At 38.1% G+C, this 19,642-nt stretch overlaps 1 protein-coding gene across 7 annotated transcripts in view; it reads left to right on the top strand.

The window, feature by feature from the left end:
* Positions 1-19,642, top strand: part of COL14A1 (collagen type XIV alpha 1 chain) — a 125,102-nt gene that overhangs the window by 37,745 nt on the left and 67,715 nt on the right. For all 7 annotated transcript variants that reach the window (XM_075023869.1, XM_075023870.1, XM_075023875.1 and 4 more), the window contains exons 7-16: positions 363-482; positions 1,894-2,058; positions 2,460-2,621; positions 4,067-4,218; positions 5,196-5,325; positions 10,623-10,768; positions 12,106-12,235; positions 15,446-15,585; positions 17,039-17,165; positions 18,243-18,382. In XM_075023869.1, the coding sequence (XP_074879970.1) occupies positions 363-482; positions 1,894-2,058; positions 2,460-2,621; positions 4,067-4,218; positions 5,196-5,325; positions 10,623-10,768; positions 12,106-12,235; positions 15,446-15,585; positions 17,039-17,165; positions 18,243-18,382 (1,412 nt within the window). The remainder of the gene's footprint in view (positions 1-362; positions 483-1,893; positions 2,059-2,459; positions 2,622-4,066; positions 4,219-5,195; positions 5,326-10,622; positions 10,769-12,105; positions 12,236-15,445; positions 15,586-17,038; positions 17,166-18,242; positions 18,383-19,642) is intronic.

Below are 19,642 nucleotides of genomic sequence, written 5' to 3' on the forward strand. Positions count from 1 at the left end.
ATTCAAAAGCATATTATATTGTAGTCTATTCAAAAGTATATTAAATAAAATTGGTCTTTTTTCAAAAACCAATTTCTTGGAATCTTACTAAATTCTGAAAAGTTGTGTACTCCTCATTTACTTTCCTTAGCGCTTGAAAGAAAAGCTTTGAAAATAAATTGAGGAGTTGCCACTAAGAACAACTTTATACTATATTTTTTTTTTTTTTGGCATCAAGCAATGCAGTTTTTCTAGTATGGTAGCAAAGTTACTTATGGTATGCTTACTATGGTAACCTGTTGGTAACCAAGTACATAAAGTGTAGATGCTTGAGAAGAAATGCTTTGTTGTCTAATGGATTACCTTAATTTCTGGTTCTTTAGGTCTTGCACAGTATAGTGGTGATCCCCGAATTGAATGGCATTTGAATGCCTATGGCACAAAAGATGCTGTTTTGGATGCAGTCCGTAATCTACCATATAAGGGAGGGAATACATTAACAGGTACAGTGTATGTTTTAGCTTTTGCCTTTCACTAAAAAACATATTCTGCTGCACAGACGAAGAAGTGTTAGTGCTTATTATGAAGGGTAAAAAGGATAGGCTTTTTGCAGCTTGCTAATGGCTTTATCCAATGTCAGTGAAGTCTTTTCTGAAGTACTTGTCTCATTGGCTTCACTGGGAATCTTACTGGTCAGGACAGGCTCTCATAAAACAAAGTGTACATGAACTCTCTGTGTTGGAAGTAAAATATTTTACCTGCTAGGAAGAAAATGCAAAATCCATTCATAGTGTTCATGCACAGAGCTTTCTTCTGGAGAAGGAAAGAATGTTGTTTTAATATCTGACAACTGGCAATAGTAACTTTTCAAATGATCACCTGGGGCTTTTAGATTTCCATTGACCTTTTAGTAGTTAGAGCACTGAAGCCCCAGAAGACACTTAGTGATGGATAAATGGGGGTTGCCTGTCAACCTGGGAAAAATACAGTCTCTGAATACAATTCCAGTGTCATCAAAGCAGCAGTTAGTAATATTGGCTGTCTTGCCAGGAGAATGATATATCCAAAGACCCAGACATGGCTTTAAGTAAATTGCTCCTTCCTTTTCTTTTTTTTGGCGAGGAGGGAAGGGGAGAAAGATCATGAAAGATTCTCCTTCTCTTCTGCAACAGCCTTTATTTTGGTAGAAGGAGTGATTGCAGTGGAACAGACAGAAGGACTAGTACGATTCTAGGAATGAGATTACTGTGAGGTAGCAGGTAGTAAATTATTATGATTATTTTATATGGATTTTAGAAGAAAGTGAGTTAGAAATCTTTGCTTTGGGAGACTTAAGAGAGTTTTCAGATAGGATCTTATTGTGACATGTAGGTTTGTCCTGAGGAGTTGTTCTTCTTCCTTCCCTTTAAATAATTAACAGTTATTAAAATCAGATTGTTCCTAAGCTTTATTTAAGCTTTTCTTTAGCTTGTAAATTGGAAAGAACAAACAAACAAACAAATTAAAGTTAAGTTTGATGTGATTAAAGTAACTATGGTGATGTATTAAGCTATCCAGAGCATGTGCTTTCATATAAGCAAAGTAGGTAGAAGGAGAGGGGACTTCCTATTCTAACTTTGTAGAATAAGAAAGAAAAGATGATACATGCAGACAGAGTAAGATCAATTTAGGTTTCTATAGGCAGTTTAAAATACATTGACTGATCAAAAGGCTGCTAAAGATGAACGTCACCTTCTCTGTAGTTTAGGTTGCTTGTTGGAATTTAATCTTTTGGTAAATAAATTCTTTTATACTTAGTCTTCATTAAAAGATTTCTCACAATTTTTAAATTGAGTGGAAAGACAAACACTGTTATTAGCAAAATCAATGGACATTTTTCCCTCTTAAAGTCTTTTAAAATGTTTCCCTTTTTAGGTCTTGCATTAACTTACATTTTGGAGAACAGCTTTAAGCCTGAAGCAGGTGCAAGACCTGGAGTGTCTAAAATTGGTATATTGATCACTGATGGGAAGTCCCAAGACGATGTTATCCCTCCTGCTAAAAATCTACGAGATGCTGGCATTGAGCTGTTTGCTATTGGTGTGTATTCTGCCATATCCACTATATATTGTGTCCCATTATACTCTGGTGTATTTGTATCCATTGCCCTCTCTATTAAGGAAGTGTTCTTTTCTGTCTCTATCCAGTAAGTATCATCATTAATTTAAATCATCTTAAGTTCTCCAATTCATTGCTGCTATAACTAGAATTTAGCAGTATACATGGATGCTGCATTATCAGGAGACAGCCAAAAAATGTCAGTTATGTTGGCAGAAATTGATGTCTTGAAGTAACATCTTAACAACAGGGCAATCCGTAGTTGGTCATCAAAACAAAAGGAAAGAATTGGATCTTAGTAATTTTTTATCAATCCCTGTGCATACAAGATTTTTTTCTTTTTTTGTTGCAAATATTTTCTTTGTTTTTCTTTCCAATGAAAGGTGTAAAGAATGCAGATATAAATGAACTCAGAGAGATTGCCTCTGAACCTGACAGCACACACGTCTACAATGTTGCTGACTTTAACTTCATGCATACCATTGTTGAAGGTCTTACAAGAACAGTGTGCTCACGAGTAGAAGAACAGGAAAAGGAAATCAAAGGTGAATAAGAAACAAGATATAACGTAACTTAATATAACGAACTTAGAGCTACAAATCCTATTCCAAATACCTGCAGTTCTAAACTGGCTTCTGGCACTTGACTCATGCTGTATATTCTTTTGGTCACAAGAAAGTACATTGTCAGGGAAGTTATCTTCCTAGGTATGTTTCATTCTTGATTTGATATCTTTGATCTTTTGCTCTCTGTCTTTGATAGTGGTAAATATTATAGTATTTGGTAGTACCAAAAAATAGAAAAATTTACATTAATTCTGCTGTAACTGTTTCTAAGTGGTGGGTAAGGAAATTTTTTTTATAATACACAGCTTTGGGGATGAATTACTTCAGCAGCTGCACATGGAATTGTTACGTTTCTGCTGTGTTTTCCATCTTCTAACTTACTGTTTTTATTGTCTCATAAGTTTTCAAAAATTGCAACTATTACGATTTCTTTGTCCCCTCCTGATGATGGATTTTTTTTTCCACTTTCTTATTTAATACACAAAAAATATATTTCAGAGCATAAGGAAAGATGGTGGTGAAGAAAATTGTTCTTATGTAAAAAAGACTTCTCGGACTACAATATTTTTTTTTCTTTTCTGACCAAAAGAAATGTCTATGAAAAAATGTTGCAATTTGCTAAAGAAACAGTCCTACCTAAGGAAATTATTTCTGAAAGGCCTGAGTGGATTTTGTTTGTATTGCTTAGTTTGTGATTCTATAATATCCCAAAAATGCTGACTGATTTTTCAATAAGCTTGTAATATATATCAGTAAGGAAGGCTGTCTTTCACATATATTTCTACCTGTGCCATGAAAAAGTGTGTATTAGTGAGGCTTCATTCCATCTTTTTCCTCTTTTATTCACTTGGAAATTGGAAGAAATACAGAATATTAGGTGTGTCTTGTGGGGGGGATAAGCAGTCAGTTGGGAAATTGAGAGGGAGAGGATGGGGAAACCATAAAGAGATGAGACATCTTTGTGGAAAGAAATGATTGCCAGAGAAGATGACCCATTTGCTACATCTCTTCAATCTGCTGACAGGCAGCATATCAGTTTCCAACCTGCAGAGGAGCACAGGAGATCACAGCTGTATATGTACTTGGATGTTTTTCATGATTGGAAGGAAAGCAACCTGAAAAAAACACCCAGAAAGAAAGCGCTTGAAAGAGTAATGGGAGGAATGACAAGAAGGCTTAGTTCTGTATTTTTGTCTCTTTCATATAAAGGTTTATGAAAGACCAGGGAGGCTTAGTCCCAGTGAAAACTCCATGTGCAGTACTCACTACTAGTTCTTTGTTTCCATTGAAAATTACCTAAATAAATGTGCAGTAGCCAATTTGATTTTCTGATGAGGAGCGATCTTTGGAGCTTCAGCAAATACAACAGACCAAATCATTATTTTGCAGAGGGGAATAAAAAATTTGTGTTGTCTCTAACCTAGGAACAATTGTTGCTTCACTTGGGGCTCCTTCGGATTTGGTCACATCTGAGGTAACAGCTAGAGGATTCCGGGTTAGCTGGACCCATGCACCAGGCAAAGTGGAAAAATACAGGGTTGTGTACTATCCCACTCGAGGAGGACAACCGGAAGAGGTAATAGGAGGAAAAGGAAGAACTAACCAGACAGAAAATCCATGGTCTTATTTAAATCTACCCTGAAATTCCCTATGTGGGCTCTGAAGCCCACTACAGAAAGGAGATATGGTCACATTGAATGGTGGTGAAGGTTAGGTAGTAGTTAGGCTGCTTTTCTGTCAAGTAATTTAAAGTAAATGTGCTATACCAGTGAGTGCTTTTGGGGCAGGGTGGTGAGCTGCCTGCATTTTTGCTTACACATATGGTTACTTAAACCAATTCTATTGACTTCCCCTGCACTATTCTGTTTACAAGAACAGAAGAGGTAGGAGCTGATGGTAAGCCAGATTTTCAGTTCTAAGAAAAAATAATTCATAAAAGGAAGATGATATAGGTTTATGTTTTAGGACATCTACAATTGGTCATTGAAAATTTGGAGAGAGGTGTTTATTTGAATAGGACTTAAGCATTTTGGAGCTGGAGAAAAAAATGCAGTGGAACAAGCTTTTGGCTTCAGCTAACAACTTACAAAATTGAAGGGAAAGGCAGAAGAGCAAAAGGATTTAACTATGGATATATTTCTTTTTGTAGTATAAACTTGTTTAGCATGGATATATATTAATGTCAGTTTGAAGTACTGTGTGTGTACATACGTAGTACTAAAGAAACATTCGTGATGATATAGTAATTATATCAAAAAGTGCCCAATATACACTCTTAAACTGTAATCCATACACTTTATTTATCTAAGCAATTCTTTTGTTCTAAATGGCTACTTATATCAGCTAAACATTTTGGTTATGTATATAGTTGCTGTTCTTTTTCACACACCCCACTGTACATAAAGGTAGCAAAAACCAATTTGATTTATGAATTGAACTTTAGTGTATTGATTCTTAGATGCTAGTGTAAAAATTGCCTGAAAGAGGGATTGATTTGATGGTAATATATTTAGTTTGCTTTATGTGTATTTAGTTGAATTTTCTTCTAAACAGGTTGTGGTAGATGGAAGCTCATCAACAGCAGTTCTGAAAAACTTGATGTCTTTAACTGAATACCAGATAGCTGTTTTTGCTATATACTCAAATGCTGCTAGTGAGGGCCTCCGTGGAACTGAAACTACACGTAAGTATCCTTATCATGTTCATTATGGTTTTGACTGTCTACTTTTAATCACACTGTGTAAGCATTAGTCTTTGTGAAAAAGAAATACAGAAGGGAGTCTTTTTCAATTTAGCTTATTTTAATGCATTTGCCTTAAATTAATTTCTGTTTGAATTAATTCTGGGCTAAGTTCCTAAGGTCAAATGCTCCGTGGATATTTAAACGCTGAGAAAGGTTTTATCTCTGGGCTGAACTTTAAAGTTGGTTTTATTGAACCCTGAATTAGGACATTCCTACACTTTGGGTGTGCAGCCAAGCTTTATAAATTAGGTTTGTGGCTGAAGCTGATCTTATGAGTGGAGGATTAGGTGGGACCAGAAATACCTGCATGTGATTCTCACCAGTGCCAAAGATTTCAAGGTAACTTCTACAAGTTCTTTTCTCAATGATTCTGTTGTTTTCTGTCTATAAAATGGTGACTTGGGATATTGTTAGAATGAATACATTTACAGTTTGGGGTTCTATAATGAAAACTATGCTAGCACCTGAGATAATGTGCTGCTATTGATTGTATCAGTATTATGTACAGTTACTTTTTTAGTAAATATGACAGATATTAGGAATGGAAGTAAAGAGTAACATTTTAGTTCAAACTAGGAGCCAGGAATTCAATATGTGATATATCAATAGCTGATATCTGCTGGAAGAACTATACAGCAGGGCTCAAGCAATCTAGAAGATTTCTAAAGTGCTTTGACAACAACTTCCTGACACAAGTGATCAAGGAGCCAGCAAGAGAAGGTGCTCTGCTGTAGTTGATACTTAAAAACAAGGACGAACTGATGGGGGGGATTTAAAGTCACGGGTAGCCTTGGATGCAGTGACCATGAGATGGTAGAACTCAGGATTCTAAGTGGAGGGAGGAGTGCAAAAAGCAGGACCGCAACTCTGGATTTCAGGATAGCAGTCTTCAGTCTCTTCAGAGATGTGCTTGGAAGAATCCCAGGGAATATGGCCCTGGATAGAAGAGGGATTCAGAATTGCCACTTGATACCCAAAGATCACATCCTACAAGCTCAAGAAGGGTGGATACTGCCAAGTAGGAAATCAAGCAAAGGAGGCTGGCATGGATAAGCAAGGAACTCCTAACAGAACTCAGACATAAAAAGGTAGTGTATAAGAGATGGAAGAAGAGACAGATGACTCAGGCGAAGTATAGAGTTGCTGTCTGATCTTGCAGGGGTAAGTTTAGGAAAGCCAAGGCCAACCTGGAGCTGAATCTGGCAAGGGTTGTGAAGAGCAACAAGAATGGACTCTACAAGTGCATAAACAGTAAAAGGAAGACTGAGGAGAATATGGGCCCACTCCTGAATGGGACAGGGGACCTGGTGACAAAAGAAGTGGAAAACACTGAAGTAATCAATGCCTTCTTTGACTCAGCCTTTACCAGTTAAAATGGCCTTCAGAAATCCCAGGCTGCTGAGATCAGTGGGAAACTCTGGAGAAAGGAAGACTTACCCTCATTTGAGGAGTACCAGTATAGGGAGAACTTAAGCAAACTGAACACACATCAATCCATGGGACTGGATGGGCTGCACCTGTGAGTGCTGAGGGAGCTGGCTTATGTCATTGTCAGGACGGTCTTGATTATCCTTGATAGGTCATGGTGACTGAGAGATGTTCCTGAACACTGGAAGAAAACAAATGTCAATCCTTTGTGAAGCAGGATCTGGGGAACTACAGGCCGGTCATTGTCACATCAATCCCCAGGAAGTTGATGGAGCAACTAATCCTTGAAACCCGTTTCCAAACACATGAAGGACAAGGAGATGATTGGAATTAGTCAGCATGGATATATGAAGGCGAAAACATGTTTGACCTCATGCAGTTCAACAAAGGGAAGTGCAAAGTCCTGCACCTGTGGAGGAATAACCCTATCCATCAGTACACACTGGGGTGACCATCTGGAAGGCAGGTCTGCAGAGAAGGACCTGGGGGTCTTGGTAAACAACAAGCTGACTGTGAACTGGCAATGCACCCTTGTCACAAAGAAGGCTAAGAGCCTCCTGGATTGCACTTAGACAAGGATTGCCAGCAGGTTGGGGGAGGTGATTCTTACCCTCTGCTCAGCACTGATGAGGCCACACCTGGATGCTTGGTCCTGTGCTGGGCTGCCCAGTACAAGAGAGATGTGGACTTACTGAAGTGAGTCCACTGAAAGCCCACAAAGATGATTAGGGGCTTGGAGCATCTTTCATAAGAGGAGCGAATGAGACAGCTATGGCTGTTCAGCCTGGAGGAGAGAAGGCTCAGGGTGATCTTATTGATATGTAAAAATCTCTGATGGGAAGGAATGAAGAAGAGAGAGCCAGACTCTTCTCAGTGGTTCTCACTGACAGGACAAGAGTCAATGGGCACAAATTAAAAAAACATGAAATTAAATGTGAACAGAAGACAAAATTTTATTGTGATGGTGGTCAAACACTGGAATAGGTTGTCCAGAGAGGTTGTGGAGTCTACATCTCTGGAGATATTTAAAACCCAGCTGGACATGGTTCTGAGCAACCTGCTCTAGCTGACCCTGACTGAGCAGGGAAGTTAGTTGGACTAGGTGATCTCAAGAGGTGCCTTTCATCCTCAGTGGTTCTTTGATTCTGTGTCAGTGCTAATCTTCCCAATCTGAAAAGGAAATAAAATAGGGTCATATAAAACTGAAACTTCTATTTTAGTCTCAGTCTCCCAAAATGTCATCTTCAGCCACGTTATACTGCATAATATGGTGTTAGGACCAGTTTAATTTATTGAGGCAGAGAGAACAGTCACACACTGAGCCGACAGGATTGTTTTGTATTGCAGATGGTATTCCTTTGAAGTCACCTTAGTCAAGTTCTGACGGAGCCCAGCCCTGCTGGCTTTACACCCCAAGGTCATGCAGCATCAAGCATTTTATAGAGCTGTCTTTGATAGTGTGTTGGAAGTAATAGTCTGACATGTGCAAGTATTAATCACTCCACATGCTAAAATAGCTGCAGTTTGAAAGTAATTTTTTCTATCCTAATAGAGAACTATGGAAAACTGTAGTTTACATTCCTGCTTTTGTGTGAGACAGACTAAAATAGCCACCAATCATGTTTGTTCATATAGAACATTGAAAATAGTTTACCGGTATGTGAAATCTAAATAGACAGATTCAATATGCATAGTGTACAGATAATTAGAAAGGTTTCTGATTTAATAGTCGCTCCTAACTTGAAATAAATATGAAATGCATTCACATTAATTTGCTGCAAATATATTTTTACCTGTTTTAGTTTATTCCAGTTGGTTTTTAGTAGATTTAATTTATCCCTATGTTACCAGAGTATTAGGATACTCTGGTAACTGTCCAAGATGTAAATCAGCATTATCTACTGGATATTTGTATTTGAGATTCTAAGCTCTTCAGCTCAAAATTCTAGTAGAAAATATCACTTCTTTAATTTCCAGTCACCTCTTCGTTAATTATTATTTATATTGCCAGAGTATCTAGAAGTTCCTGTTGAGAGTTAAAATATGAGTCATAACTTAGAGTTAAAGGATACTTTTCTTGTAGATTTTTAGAATCAAAATAAGGAAAAGGACAGGTGATGGATATTCTTTCTGTGATCCTGGGGCAGTTCGAATAGGAATGAGACAATGTGGTAGAAAGTTCCTTCAGAATATCTCAACATGTAGTTTCTTTCTGTAGGTATCAGAGGTCTGAGTGGAGCTCTGAGGGAGGAGACTGAAGTACATTTGAAAATGTTATGGGTAGTTTCTTCCTATAATTAGAGGAATTGTGGGAATTCTTGGCAATACGTGTCAACACATCGACAAGGGTTTAAATAGGATAGAGGTAGGCTGTTAAAGGTTTGGAAGTGAAGATAGATGGGTAACCTGGAGGTGGAAACCTGAAGAAAGGCCTGGGCTGAAGTTGTGCCCATGGTTACAGACCTGAACAACAGATTGAGTGAGCAACCTCAATGAACAAGAAAGGACGAGGCTGGCATGTTTTGTACATGGGAAGTTAAGAGCTCTGTTAGACCTTGTTGAACATAATATAATAGATATACTACTCCTTGGACATGTCAGCTAGACAGGCTGCAATTTTTGTTTGGACAAGGAGATTAGAGAAGCTCTGTGAGTTATTAGCATTGTAATTAGAATTGCTTGCTGAATCTGTGTTTGCAGATCAGATTCTTCAGAAACACGTAAAGCAGAGCTTTGTAGAGGCCTAACATCCAGCCTATTACAGTGTCTCTGAGTTCCTAATAGGAAAGATTTGATATCAATTACCGATTGCCTTCTGTTTTTTTCAGACCCTTTGAGTCATTTTAGGGACTATTCTCGGTGTAGAAGTTCCAAAGGAACAGCCAAAGTTCCCTTATATCTCTCCAGTGACTGGATATTTTTGTGGGATCCATCAATGATTTAATAGCAATGGAGAGGCCTTGGGATGTTATTCTGTGAGAGGAAGAAAGCGAGGACAATCAGAGAAGTGCAAAATGCTACTCTAAAGAGTTACAGAAATACAAAGAAATATTCAGGAACCCAGACTGGTGCTATGTTCTGGTATTGGTGCCTTAAATTCACAAGTAAACCTCCTAATAATGTTTAAATTTCACTCAGCCTGCTTAGTTGTACTCACCAGGTTAGCATTTGCCGTGATTTGCAATGGATGATCTTGCCCACATTTGCATAATCCCACTGACATTGGCCTGGGAGCCAGTTTGGACAGTCCAGGCCTTAAACACACAACAGTTAGTCAAAATATTTTGATGTGTGCAATGTGCTCATTCAGGATTTCCTCCAGGGTGTGCTACCTCATGGCTGTCTCTCCCATGCTCTGGCTTGGGAACTATTGTCAGAGAGAGCCACCTCGGGACTGCTATTTGTTCCTAATAGCAACTGTGCCCATTATTTGATAGCAAGTGGTCATCCTCCTGCAGATCAGGGAGAAGGAAGGGTGAGATCTGAACAGAGTGATTTGGTGCTTAAAGGACAGAAGTCCTCCCACTTGAAATGTTCAAAGCCATTTAGGACAAAGAGCTGAAATGCTTTGTAAAGGCTAACTCTACCCTGGCATTAGAATTCATTAGACCATCATTTCCTTGTTTCTCTAATTCTGCGTTCTTTTATATACTAATCAGCTCTTCATAGTTGTGGCATACAGACAGGATACTTCCATGCCTGGAGATAGCTATATTCCTTTGTGTTTCCTGGGGTAAAATAAACTGTTTGAAAAATAGCTCGTTGTTGAAGTGAGGCAACTGAAGTGTCTGTCTCTTGTCCCACTGTAGTTGCCTTGCCAATGGCATCGGATCTGCAATTGTATGATGTGTCACAGAGCAGCATGAGAGCGAAGTGGAATGGAGTAGCGGGTGCCACAGGCTACATGATCCTATATGCTCCCCTCACGGAAGGATTGGCAGCAGATGAGAAGGAGGTGATGTATTGTGCTTTCATTTGAATAGCAATTATTAAAAAAATAAATATTTTAAAGAATAAACTAGTACATGGCCTTTAACCTCCAACTTGATCAGCAAATACTTTGGGTTTTTTTTCCATGACTGCCTTAAGTACTGTATGTGTTACAGACTTACGAATAAAGTGCAAGTACCAGTTGATTATTTTTATATGTCATTGCCATAAAAATACAACAATTTCAGCTGAATTAAAGTGACACTTCTGTAATGATATATGAAGTGATACTGTATCATCATATAAAACTAACACTCAAAGAAAGAAAAAATGAAGTAAAACTAAGATATTTTCTCAGTGTGTTATCAGAATAATATGAAGTTTAGCCTTTGTTCTAATCAGGACCTTTAAAAGTAAATAAAATTTGCAGGTGTGACCTTTATTGGTTTTCTTTTAGTTCTGTTCAACTTTTATTTTTAAATTTAAAAATAATGACTTCCATCAAAAGTGATTTTGAGAAGACATTTTTAGGAAGAGAAGGTGGAACAAGGTAAAGTCAAGTCTTCTGTCACTAAAATAGTAAAAAAAGTAGACTTTTCTAAAGTTGTGAGCATAATTCCAATGGAACTTCTGGTCTAGGATTTAAAAGTTTTTATGCTCAAGTTTCTATATGTATAATTAAGATTATGTACAACATCTCTGTTCAAGCAAGAATACTAAAAAGCATGCAGGGACATGTGAACTTGTGGAGAGTGTAGGAAGCTACTGAAAGCTCGCATAGACTTGTGCTGTCTGCTAAATAAGTGGCTGTGAGCACATAATTCTGTCAAAAATGGGGCCTCCCTGAAAACTAGCTGATTCAGGAGGACTGAGCCTTACCCTGAAGAAAGACTTTTTTTTCAATAAATAAGTCACTCCATGTTAATGTGGCTCTCAGTGAAGAGAGGAAGAAAATGATATACACCTTAAATAGCAACAAATCTGAGCTTCGATGTGCACTGAAATCAATTCCTCCTATGAAATTTCAGTCCTGTGACTGAAGATGAAACAAGGTGTAGCTGGGAATGAAAAGGCCTTAGTAGCTGCACATTCTAGAGAGCACTATTTTGTCATTGCTAATGTGACTAGTTACTTTTAAAGTTCTCTGACCTGTACGTTGGCTTTTGGCTTTTTGACAATTTTGTTCTTTTGATTATTGTGCAAAATCCCAAAATCTTGGGCCAAGTACTGCAGGCACAGTATCAGACAAATGCTCAGCAGAGCATTTGATCACATATCTCATTTCAAGGGTGTAAATAATGTTCTTCCCCATCACAAGCTAATTCAGAAATAATGTGTCTTTTTTATTCATGGTGTTTTTAGATAAAAATTGGGGAGGCCTCAACAGATCTTGAACTGGATGGACTATTGCCAAATACAGAATATACAGTCACAGTTTATGCCATGTTTGGAGAAGAAGCTAGTGATCCCCTTACAGGACAAGAAACTACATGTAGGTAGCACATATCTATATTCACTTCAGTGTTGATAAAACTTCAGAATAGTCTTTGCACACAGTAGAACAGACATCTGATTTTAAAATCTGATTTGAATAGTCCATAGGGCAAGGTGTTAACTGTACTTAAGTTTCTCAGTGTGAATACTTAATTTACAGAGGCTGAGGATGTGAGTTTCTACAAAACAACTTGATTTTGGAACAGGATTGTGAACTCTTCTCTCTTGTTGGTAGTGGTACTATGGATATCCCTGTTGATCTTGATGGAACTACTGATGGTTTTCTGAACTTGCTGAAGGTGAATGAAGGTCACCACATAGAGCTAAATTGAGACTGCTCTGTTTAGCCTCCTGTAGCAAGAGAACCAGGTGTGTGTGGGAGCCTGCTCAGATGGAGACGTTTATTCCTCTGGCTCAGTAGTAGTACAGATGGAAAAGAAGCAAAGAGAAGATTTCTGTCCAACCCCTGCTGCCTAACATCTGGTAAATGAAGGGTTGGAAAGTGCTGGTGCACTCATGATAGATGGTCTGTTTTTAATAAGCAGCAAGAATTTTGCCAGCTAAATTCTGTCCTCTGCTAACTGTACAAAGCGCTGTATGTCAGCTTTCTAAATAGCCGCAGCATTTGGAAGATAAAGGAATTGAAGATAAGCGCTTGTGCTGCTGGGGATATTTCTGGGACTGCATTCAGTGACATCTCTATTGCTCCAAGCAGTGGACTGATTGCTTCCTCTTGTTTTGTGCTCCTGGCATGAGTAAGGCAGTGTGAAAGTGACTTGCATTTAATAGGTGAGAGAAGTTCAGGCATGTGAGTGCTAAGAAAAAGAAGGGCCAGAGCAAATGCTTGTAAGGTCAGCAAGTAATGGTGGAAGAAGCTCTAGGAATGCTGTTTGAAATGGGTCACCTCTGAGAGGACAGCTGTAGACAGACAAGCGCCAATAGAAAACTACTGCAACTGGGCATGCTTGTGGACTTGAAATGAGTGTAGAACATTCTTAACACTTGGAGAATCAAACCTTTGGCTCTTTGTCCCTCTGTCCCTTTCTCCTTCTCTTTGGCTCTCACTCATTCTCTGCCCCACCCCCCAGCTTTTGGTCAATACCTGCCCAATATCTGGTTTTCATTTATCCTAAACAGTAGTTTATGTAGTTTATAAATGTGCCAGCCTGAATTCACTTCATGTCATATGATCTTGGAAGTTGCACAGCTCTAAACCTGGCTAACACATTGGATGGAAGATCACATGCAAATTCCAGATACATTGGCACAAGCTGAGGATTCAAGACCACAGCATTTGATCACAGAAGCCGGTAACATATGTTAGTCAGCCCATCATCACTGCTGTTACCAGACCAGAATAAAAAAAAAACCCCTAACTGCTCTGCAACCTTCATTTATTTTTAGGGTAACTCAATGCAGCCAACTCTGACTGATATTTAGCACTGTAATATGAAAGAAGATTGATTCTAACCTTCCACATGCAGCTATTCAATTAAGCCCTCTTCTAACAGGCTTTGATTGATCAGGCGGTGGGGCAATCCGGGAGGAAAGAAAGCTCTTGGTGAGCACACTGGTCGCATATAGTCAGTGTTCAATGGTAAAGTCTTCTCTGTCCAGATTCAGATTTAAGCTACTTTTTTTTTTTTTTTTTTTTTTTGTCCTTTCAGTGTGATTATTTCTGGCTTCCAACTAATGAATAGACTACCTAGTATTTTCTTCCTGGAGCATATATCTGCCTGGAGGGTGATCTGCCTAATTTGCTGCAGTAATATGTGTAGTATCTGCTATTCTGTATTTAGTAAATAATATTATTCTACATACTGTATTGTCTCAGTTACTGTAGTGAAATGTTTCTCTGTGCCAAACAGAGGCATGATGAGCAAGCTTATTCTGGGGTGGGGGTTCTTTTTGGGGCCAGGATTTATCCAATACTCACTGTAAATATCATGTAACTCTGGCATCAGGACTGCCTGTCTGGTTGAGAGCAACGTTGTCAGGAGATTAGTTCCAAAAAGGAAAGACCTGAGACTGAAGCATTTTTTGGTATGGTCTGATTGGTGAAATGAAGTGCATTCCACGACTGACAGAAAGTATAAAGGAAAGCCAGCACATGATACTCCCTTCACTAGACTTGGAGGAATACATTGAATGCTAGAAAGTGTGGCAAACCCATCTAATACAATTCCTATGTGTTCCCATCTTCTCTTGTCTCATAGCCAACTTGACTTGACCATTCCTAATCTGGTGAGGTGTTTGCTTGCAGATTCTGAGTTGATATATGGCCTGGCTAAAGATCCCACATAATATATGGGGTTTTTTATCTTTTGCTTTTTCCCATGTGCTCTTGTGTGAGGGAAACAGCTTCTGAAGTGCTGATACTTATCTGTCCACATGGAATGGTGAGGAGTGTGTGTGTGAAGGCAGGATGGATAGAGAAGGGTTTCACAATTCAGAAAAAATTAGCAGATGTTGGGCTAATACAGAACCTACTGCTGAGAGCAACAGACAGCACAAACTGCTTTCTTTGGTGTGACAGAAAAGTGGATGCGGTCTGAGACTGTCTCTTGCGTGACCTAGTTTTCCTTCAGCTCATGATAGTCAAGGAATATATAGTATATAAATACAGCTTTAAGCGGGGTTGCTGTTAGGAAACAGCTTCTTTCTGTAATAAAAGAAGAAAGGTTAAACAGAGGTAAAAAAATAGCATCTTTGGAGGGCTTCTGAGCTAGTTACGCTTTTGGGGCAAACTTACCCTTATATCAAGGACTTTTAGGATTCAAAAAGTTTTTTGCCAAAAAACTACTGTCATGAAATATTTTTGCTCGGACACTAACAGAAAACAAATGCATATAGGATAAAGATCTAGTTGAATTAAATTAATTCAGAAATACAAACACAGATTTATTGCAAGTATTGTGTAGGCTAGATCTTGCTATGATATCTGCTATGAACAATAACGTAATTTCTTTCTTTTTCAGTATTAGTTGAGATGCACTTAGCAAGACTGAAAGTTCTGTTTAAGCAAAAAGCTAAGCCATTTAAATGCCTTTAAGTACTTGTGTAGCTCCATCAATGTAGGTCTTTTAATCTAAATATTGGTGATAAAAATTTTTGAATGGAAAAATGTGCTGTTTATTTTCAAGACATGAAAAATTTCACAGCTAAAACCTGGAATCACTTTCATGGTTTCATCTCTTTCCTTTTCAAGTGCCTCTAAGTCCACCAGCAAACTTGAAATTTTCTGATGTTGGACACAGTAGTGCTAAGCTAACATGGGATCCTGCTTCCAAAAATGTAAATGGCTATCGCATCATGTATGTTAAAACAGATGGAACAGAAACCAATGAGGTAAATTATTAGCATCTCTCTTCCCTTAACCAATCTCAGATGACCCCAAACTTCTGTAATTATTAAGGATAACTTTTATAAACGAAAGCTACTTTGCAAGCTTTAACAAAAGATTTGCTGGAAAATTCTGAAACTTAGTGCAAATAAGAGCTGGCTTAGTATCGTTTATACATTCAGAGTGGATCATATGTGTGGGGGACAGTGCTCTGAACTTCTTAAATACCAGAACAGTCATTGCTGGTGCACATAGACTGAAGGAAACTACTCAAGTGAGCGATAGTTTGTAGGTGCAGTATCTTGACTAAATGTATGGTGTGGAAATATTTATTCTTGGTTCAGTCCAGATAATGAGACTTTTGATATATCATATGTCATGGACTCAAGCTCATTCAAAAAGACTGTCTGAAGGCTTCACCACATTTTCTTAATATTTATTGCTTTAATTATATATTGACAACTCACTTCCTAGAAACAGGATTTGGCTTGGAATGAATGATAAGATGATACCAAGATGTTTTAACTTAGACTCTTGCATTTAATGATATACTTATGCAATATTTAGTTATGCCTTGTTACTAAAGCTGCTTTATAATAGCTTTTAGCAGCATGAATTCTGTGATAGAATGAAAAATGGGATGGAATGATATTAATACAGAAATCTTAAAAAAAACAGAAAAAGTTTTTAAAAAATAATTGCAGTAAATGGGTCCAATCATTAAAACAGTCCAGATCCCTTACAAAATAAGTTGTCACGGAGAACTTAGCCCTCCAAAAAAGTCTTTAATAGTAGTTATGTGTAATTATGTTTCTTCTGGGTCATATCTGGCTTTTCATCCATACAAGATGGAATATTTGTGTTTAACCTGAAAAAACTGTTTCTGAGTTTGGAAGAGAGTATACCTGTGCAATGGTGCCGAGCTAACGTGACACTGAATAGTTAGACTGATAAACTGTCAGTTTTGAGCTGTATACAGCTTTGAGTTCTAAATCCCTGGCAAAGTAATGTTAACTGCAGCCTGGATAGAGACCAGATGAAACTGTCATCTTGTCTCTTGACAAATGTCAAACAATGGTTTATGCAATGATTATCCATGATAAGGGACTGGATTCATTAGCCCCAGAAATTTCTTCCCCTTCTGGGTTCCTGAACACGTTGTGCTGATATGTTAGTTAGTGAGTTAGGCTTACTAAGGCTGAATTCTCCTTTTCGCTAGTTTGTTATAATTTTTACAGATTTTTACAAAATTTTCCTTTTCTCTAGTTTGTCTATTTTAATTGATTTTGTCAGCTTTTGTGGCCCTGAATTTATATTTATACTTGTTCATAGTTTCACAGAACTTCTCTACTAATTAGATAACATTCTCTTTCTGTATCATTATTACCCAGCAGAATTTCAGACACTGATAATATGAAGTGTATGATCAATATCTATTGCAAATTACGCTTTCTGTAGGTGGAAGTTGGTCGTGTTTCAACCCATACTCTAAAAAGTCTGACATCCCTTACAGAGTATACTGTTGCTATTTTCTCCCTGTATGATGAAGGACCATCTGAACCACTTACTGGCAGCTTTACCACAAGTAAGTATTGCCGAACTTTTGAAGGCTTTCCAAGAAGAAATTTTATACTCTCTTACTTTACTGGAAAGTAAGACTAGTAACAGCAAGTGCCTCTGGCTGTGAATTCAGATATGAAATGCTTTCTGTTATTTTCATTGGAGTTTTCAGCTTCTTTGCTCCCTTATTATGGGGCCAATTGCATCCTTACTCATGGGAGTAATCTCTTGACATCATGAAAACATTTGTGTGGATAAGGTTCGTTTCTTAAGTCTTTCCACATTCAGCCGTTTTAAAGCATATTTTATTGCAATTAGGTAGTAAAGCATTTGTCTCCCCGGCTTTCTGAAGCATCATTCAGTGTGATGGCATTTGTTTCTCTAGCTGAAGTATGATGAGTTTTGTATTATACATTTAACCAGTGGACTATCTAGGCAATAAAAGGTAGAACCTTATATACATACAGAGAAACTGGAACATCAAAAGGAGAAAATGCGACATTTAAGGCTCCTGTAGTCAGTTTAGCACAGTTATAGTTTCTGTAACTGTAGTTCTGCATTAAACAAATGGCTGATGACACTTATTAATGCTTTCCAATGTAACAATGGGAAGAGAAGGACTTTGAGGGAGGAAAGAGAAACATGAGGTGGAACAGGAAGGAGAACATCCATGTACGGACCAAGAGGTCGATACTTACATGCAAACTGCAAATGGAAATACACACAGAGTGTCTGGAAAGGACAGAGATTGGGACTTTGCTTTGAGGTAGAGGAAGAGAAAAGACCATGGTGCACAGAGCTCTGAGCAAAGGAGAGGGACTGAGGGTTGCATGGAGCTCCTTCAGTGTAGAGAGGATAAGGAGGTTTGTCCAGTTAGAGTAGATAAAGAGCATGTATTGTGCATATTCCCCTCCCTCAACTACAAAACCACTTCCCTAAGTACAAATAAGTGTGCAAAGAATTCTGTAGTGCCTTTGTTATCTACCTCCCATGTTATACTCTTTGTAACAAACTGCAGGTAAAATCGTACATTCTTGACATTGCCATCTATGCAAGCCTTAGAGAATAATTTACTCTCACTTTTCTTTTGCATATTTTGCAGAAAGAGTTCCAGCTCCTCAGCATTTGGAAATTGATGAAGCATCGACAGATAGTTTTAGGGTCAGCTGGAAGCCCACCTCGTCAGATATTGCTTTTTACAGATTGGCATGGATTCCTTTGGATGGGGGGGAATCTGAAGAGGTGAGTTGCCTTGACTTTCTGAGGATGTGAAATGGAAGAGAGAATTCCATTCTGAGGACACCTATGCTGCAACTTTTGCCAATTAAATATGGCCAATTGACTTACAGAAAAATCTGCCCGGCTGCAAAGCTCTCTAAACCAAAATCAAACTAATATTCCAGTTTCTTTTTGAAGAGGAAGTGAGGAAAGAAGAGGCTTTTTGTGAATAGTCAATCTAATCTTTAATGTACCAACTGCCATAGAACTACCATTGCTGTTTGATGCTCCTTCAGTTTTTACTGGTTAATGTTCTTCACTTTGCTGTGAAGATGATGATGGTATCTGAGCCAGAGCAGTGATATCCTCACATAAGTCTCCACATCTGTCTAATGTGGTGGCCACAGTAAAATTGCCTGTGAAGCGTTAGTTATGTAATGTTACAAAGGGAAAAGTTTACACATAGTTAATTTATTAGATTGTTCCTTTATTGCTCTTTACAGTTCTCTTTTCCCCCCCATGCTGTATTTTTTGCTCTAGGCCCTTGTGTGTCTTCTTCATAGTGCCATTTTCATCAGTTTGAATTTTTAAATGATTTTTCATCCCTTTAGCCTTTCCTGGTTTATTCTCTTTTTCCAAGTAGAAAAAGACAGATACTTTATCTCCCTTTCCCAAATTTTCATCTTTCATAGTCTGTCTCATTTCCTCTTTCCTTTTCTTTCTTTATTTACTCATTCTTTTGGCTTCTTTTGTACTCCTCAGTCTTTAATGACTCTCTCAAACATCTTACTCTCTTGGCATCAGTACTGTGAAGAGAGGCCACATCTGCAAATTGTTTATCTGGGTACAGAACTCAGTGGGGAAGATGACATTTCCCACCTGGCCCTAGGTTTCATGCATCATTTTGTCATACATTAGGGCAGAAAGCAGTCATTGCAGCTTAGGTTATGTGGCATTTTTTCTGTAAATTTAGCTTAGCCTCATTCTTTCTTCCCTTTCACCTAGCGAGAGGTAGTCATGCAAGAAAGAAAGAAATTACAGGAGTGAGCAGGGAAAAGAAGTTGGCAAATGAGTGGACACAGGTCATTCCCTAGCATTTTCTCTTGCAGTAGATGAACTGATTTGTTTCTGTTTAAGTTCCAGTGAGTAGCTGTCAGTGAATCCTTTTAAGCCATGTGCATTTTTAAGTGAGATTTGATATCTTGTGTTCTTTGAGTGTGAGAATAAATGATCAAGAAATACTTGAACAGTTAAGGTTCCACTTGTTCATTGTATTCACTAAGA

The sequence above is a fragment of the Buteo buteo genome, chromosome 3 (assembly GCF_964188355.1).
Source record: "Buteo buteo chromosome 3, bButBut1.hap1.1, whole genome shotgun sequence".
Classification (NCBI taxonomy): Eukaryota; Metazoa; Chordata; class Aves; order Accipitriformes; family Accipitridae; genus Buteo; species Buteo buteo.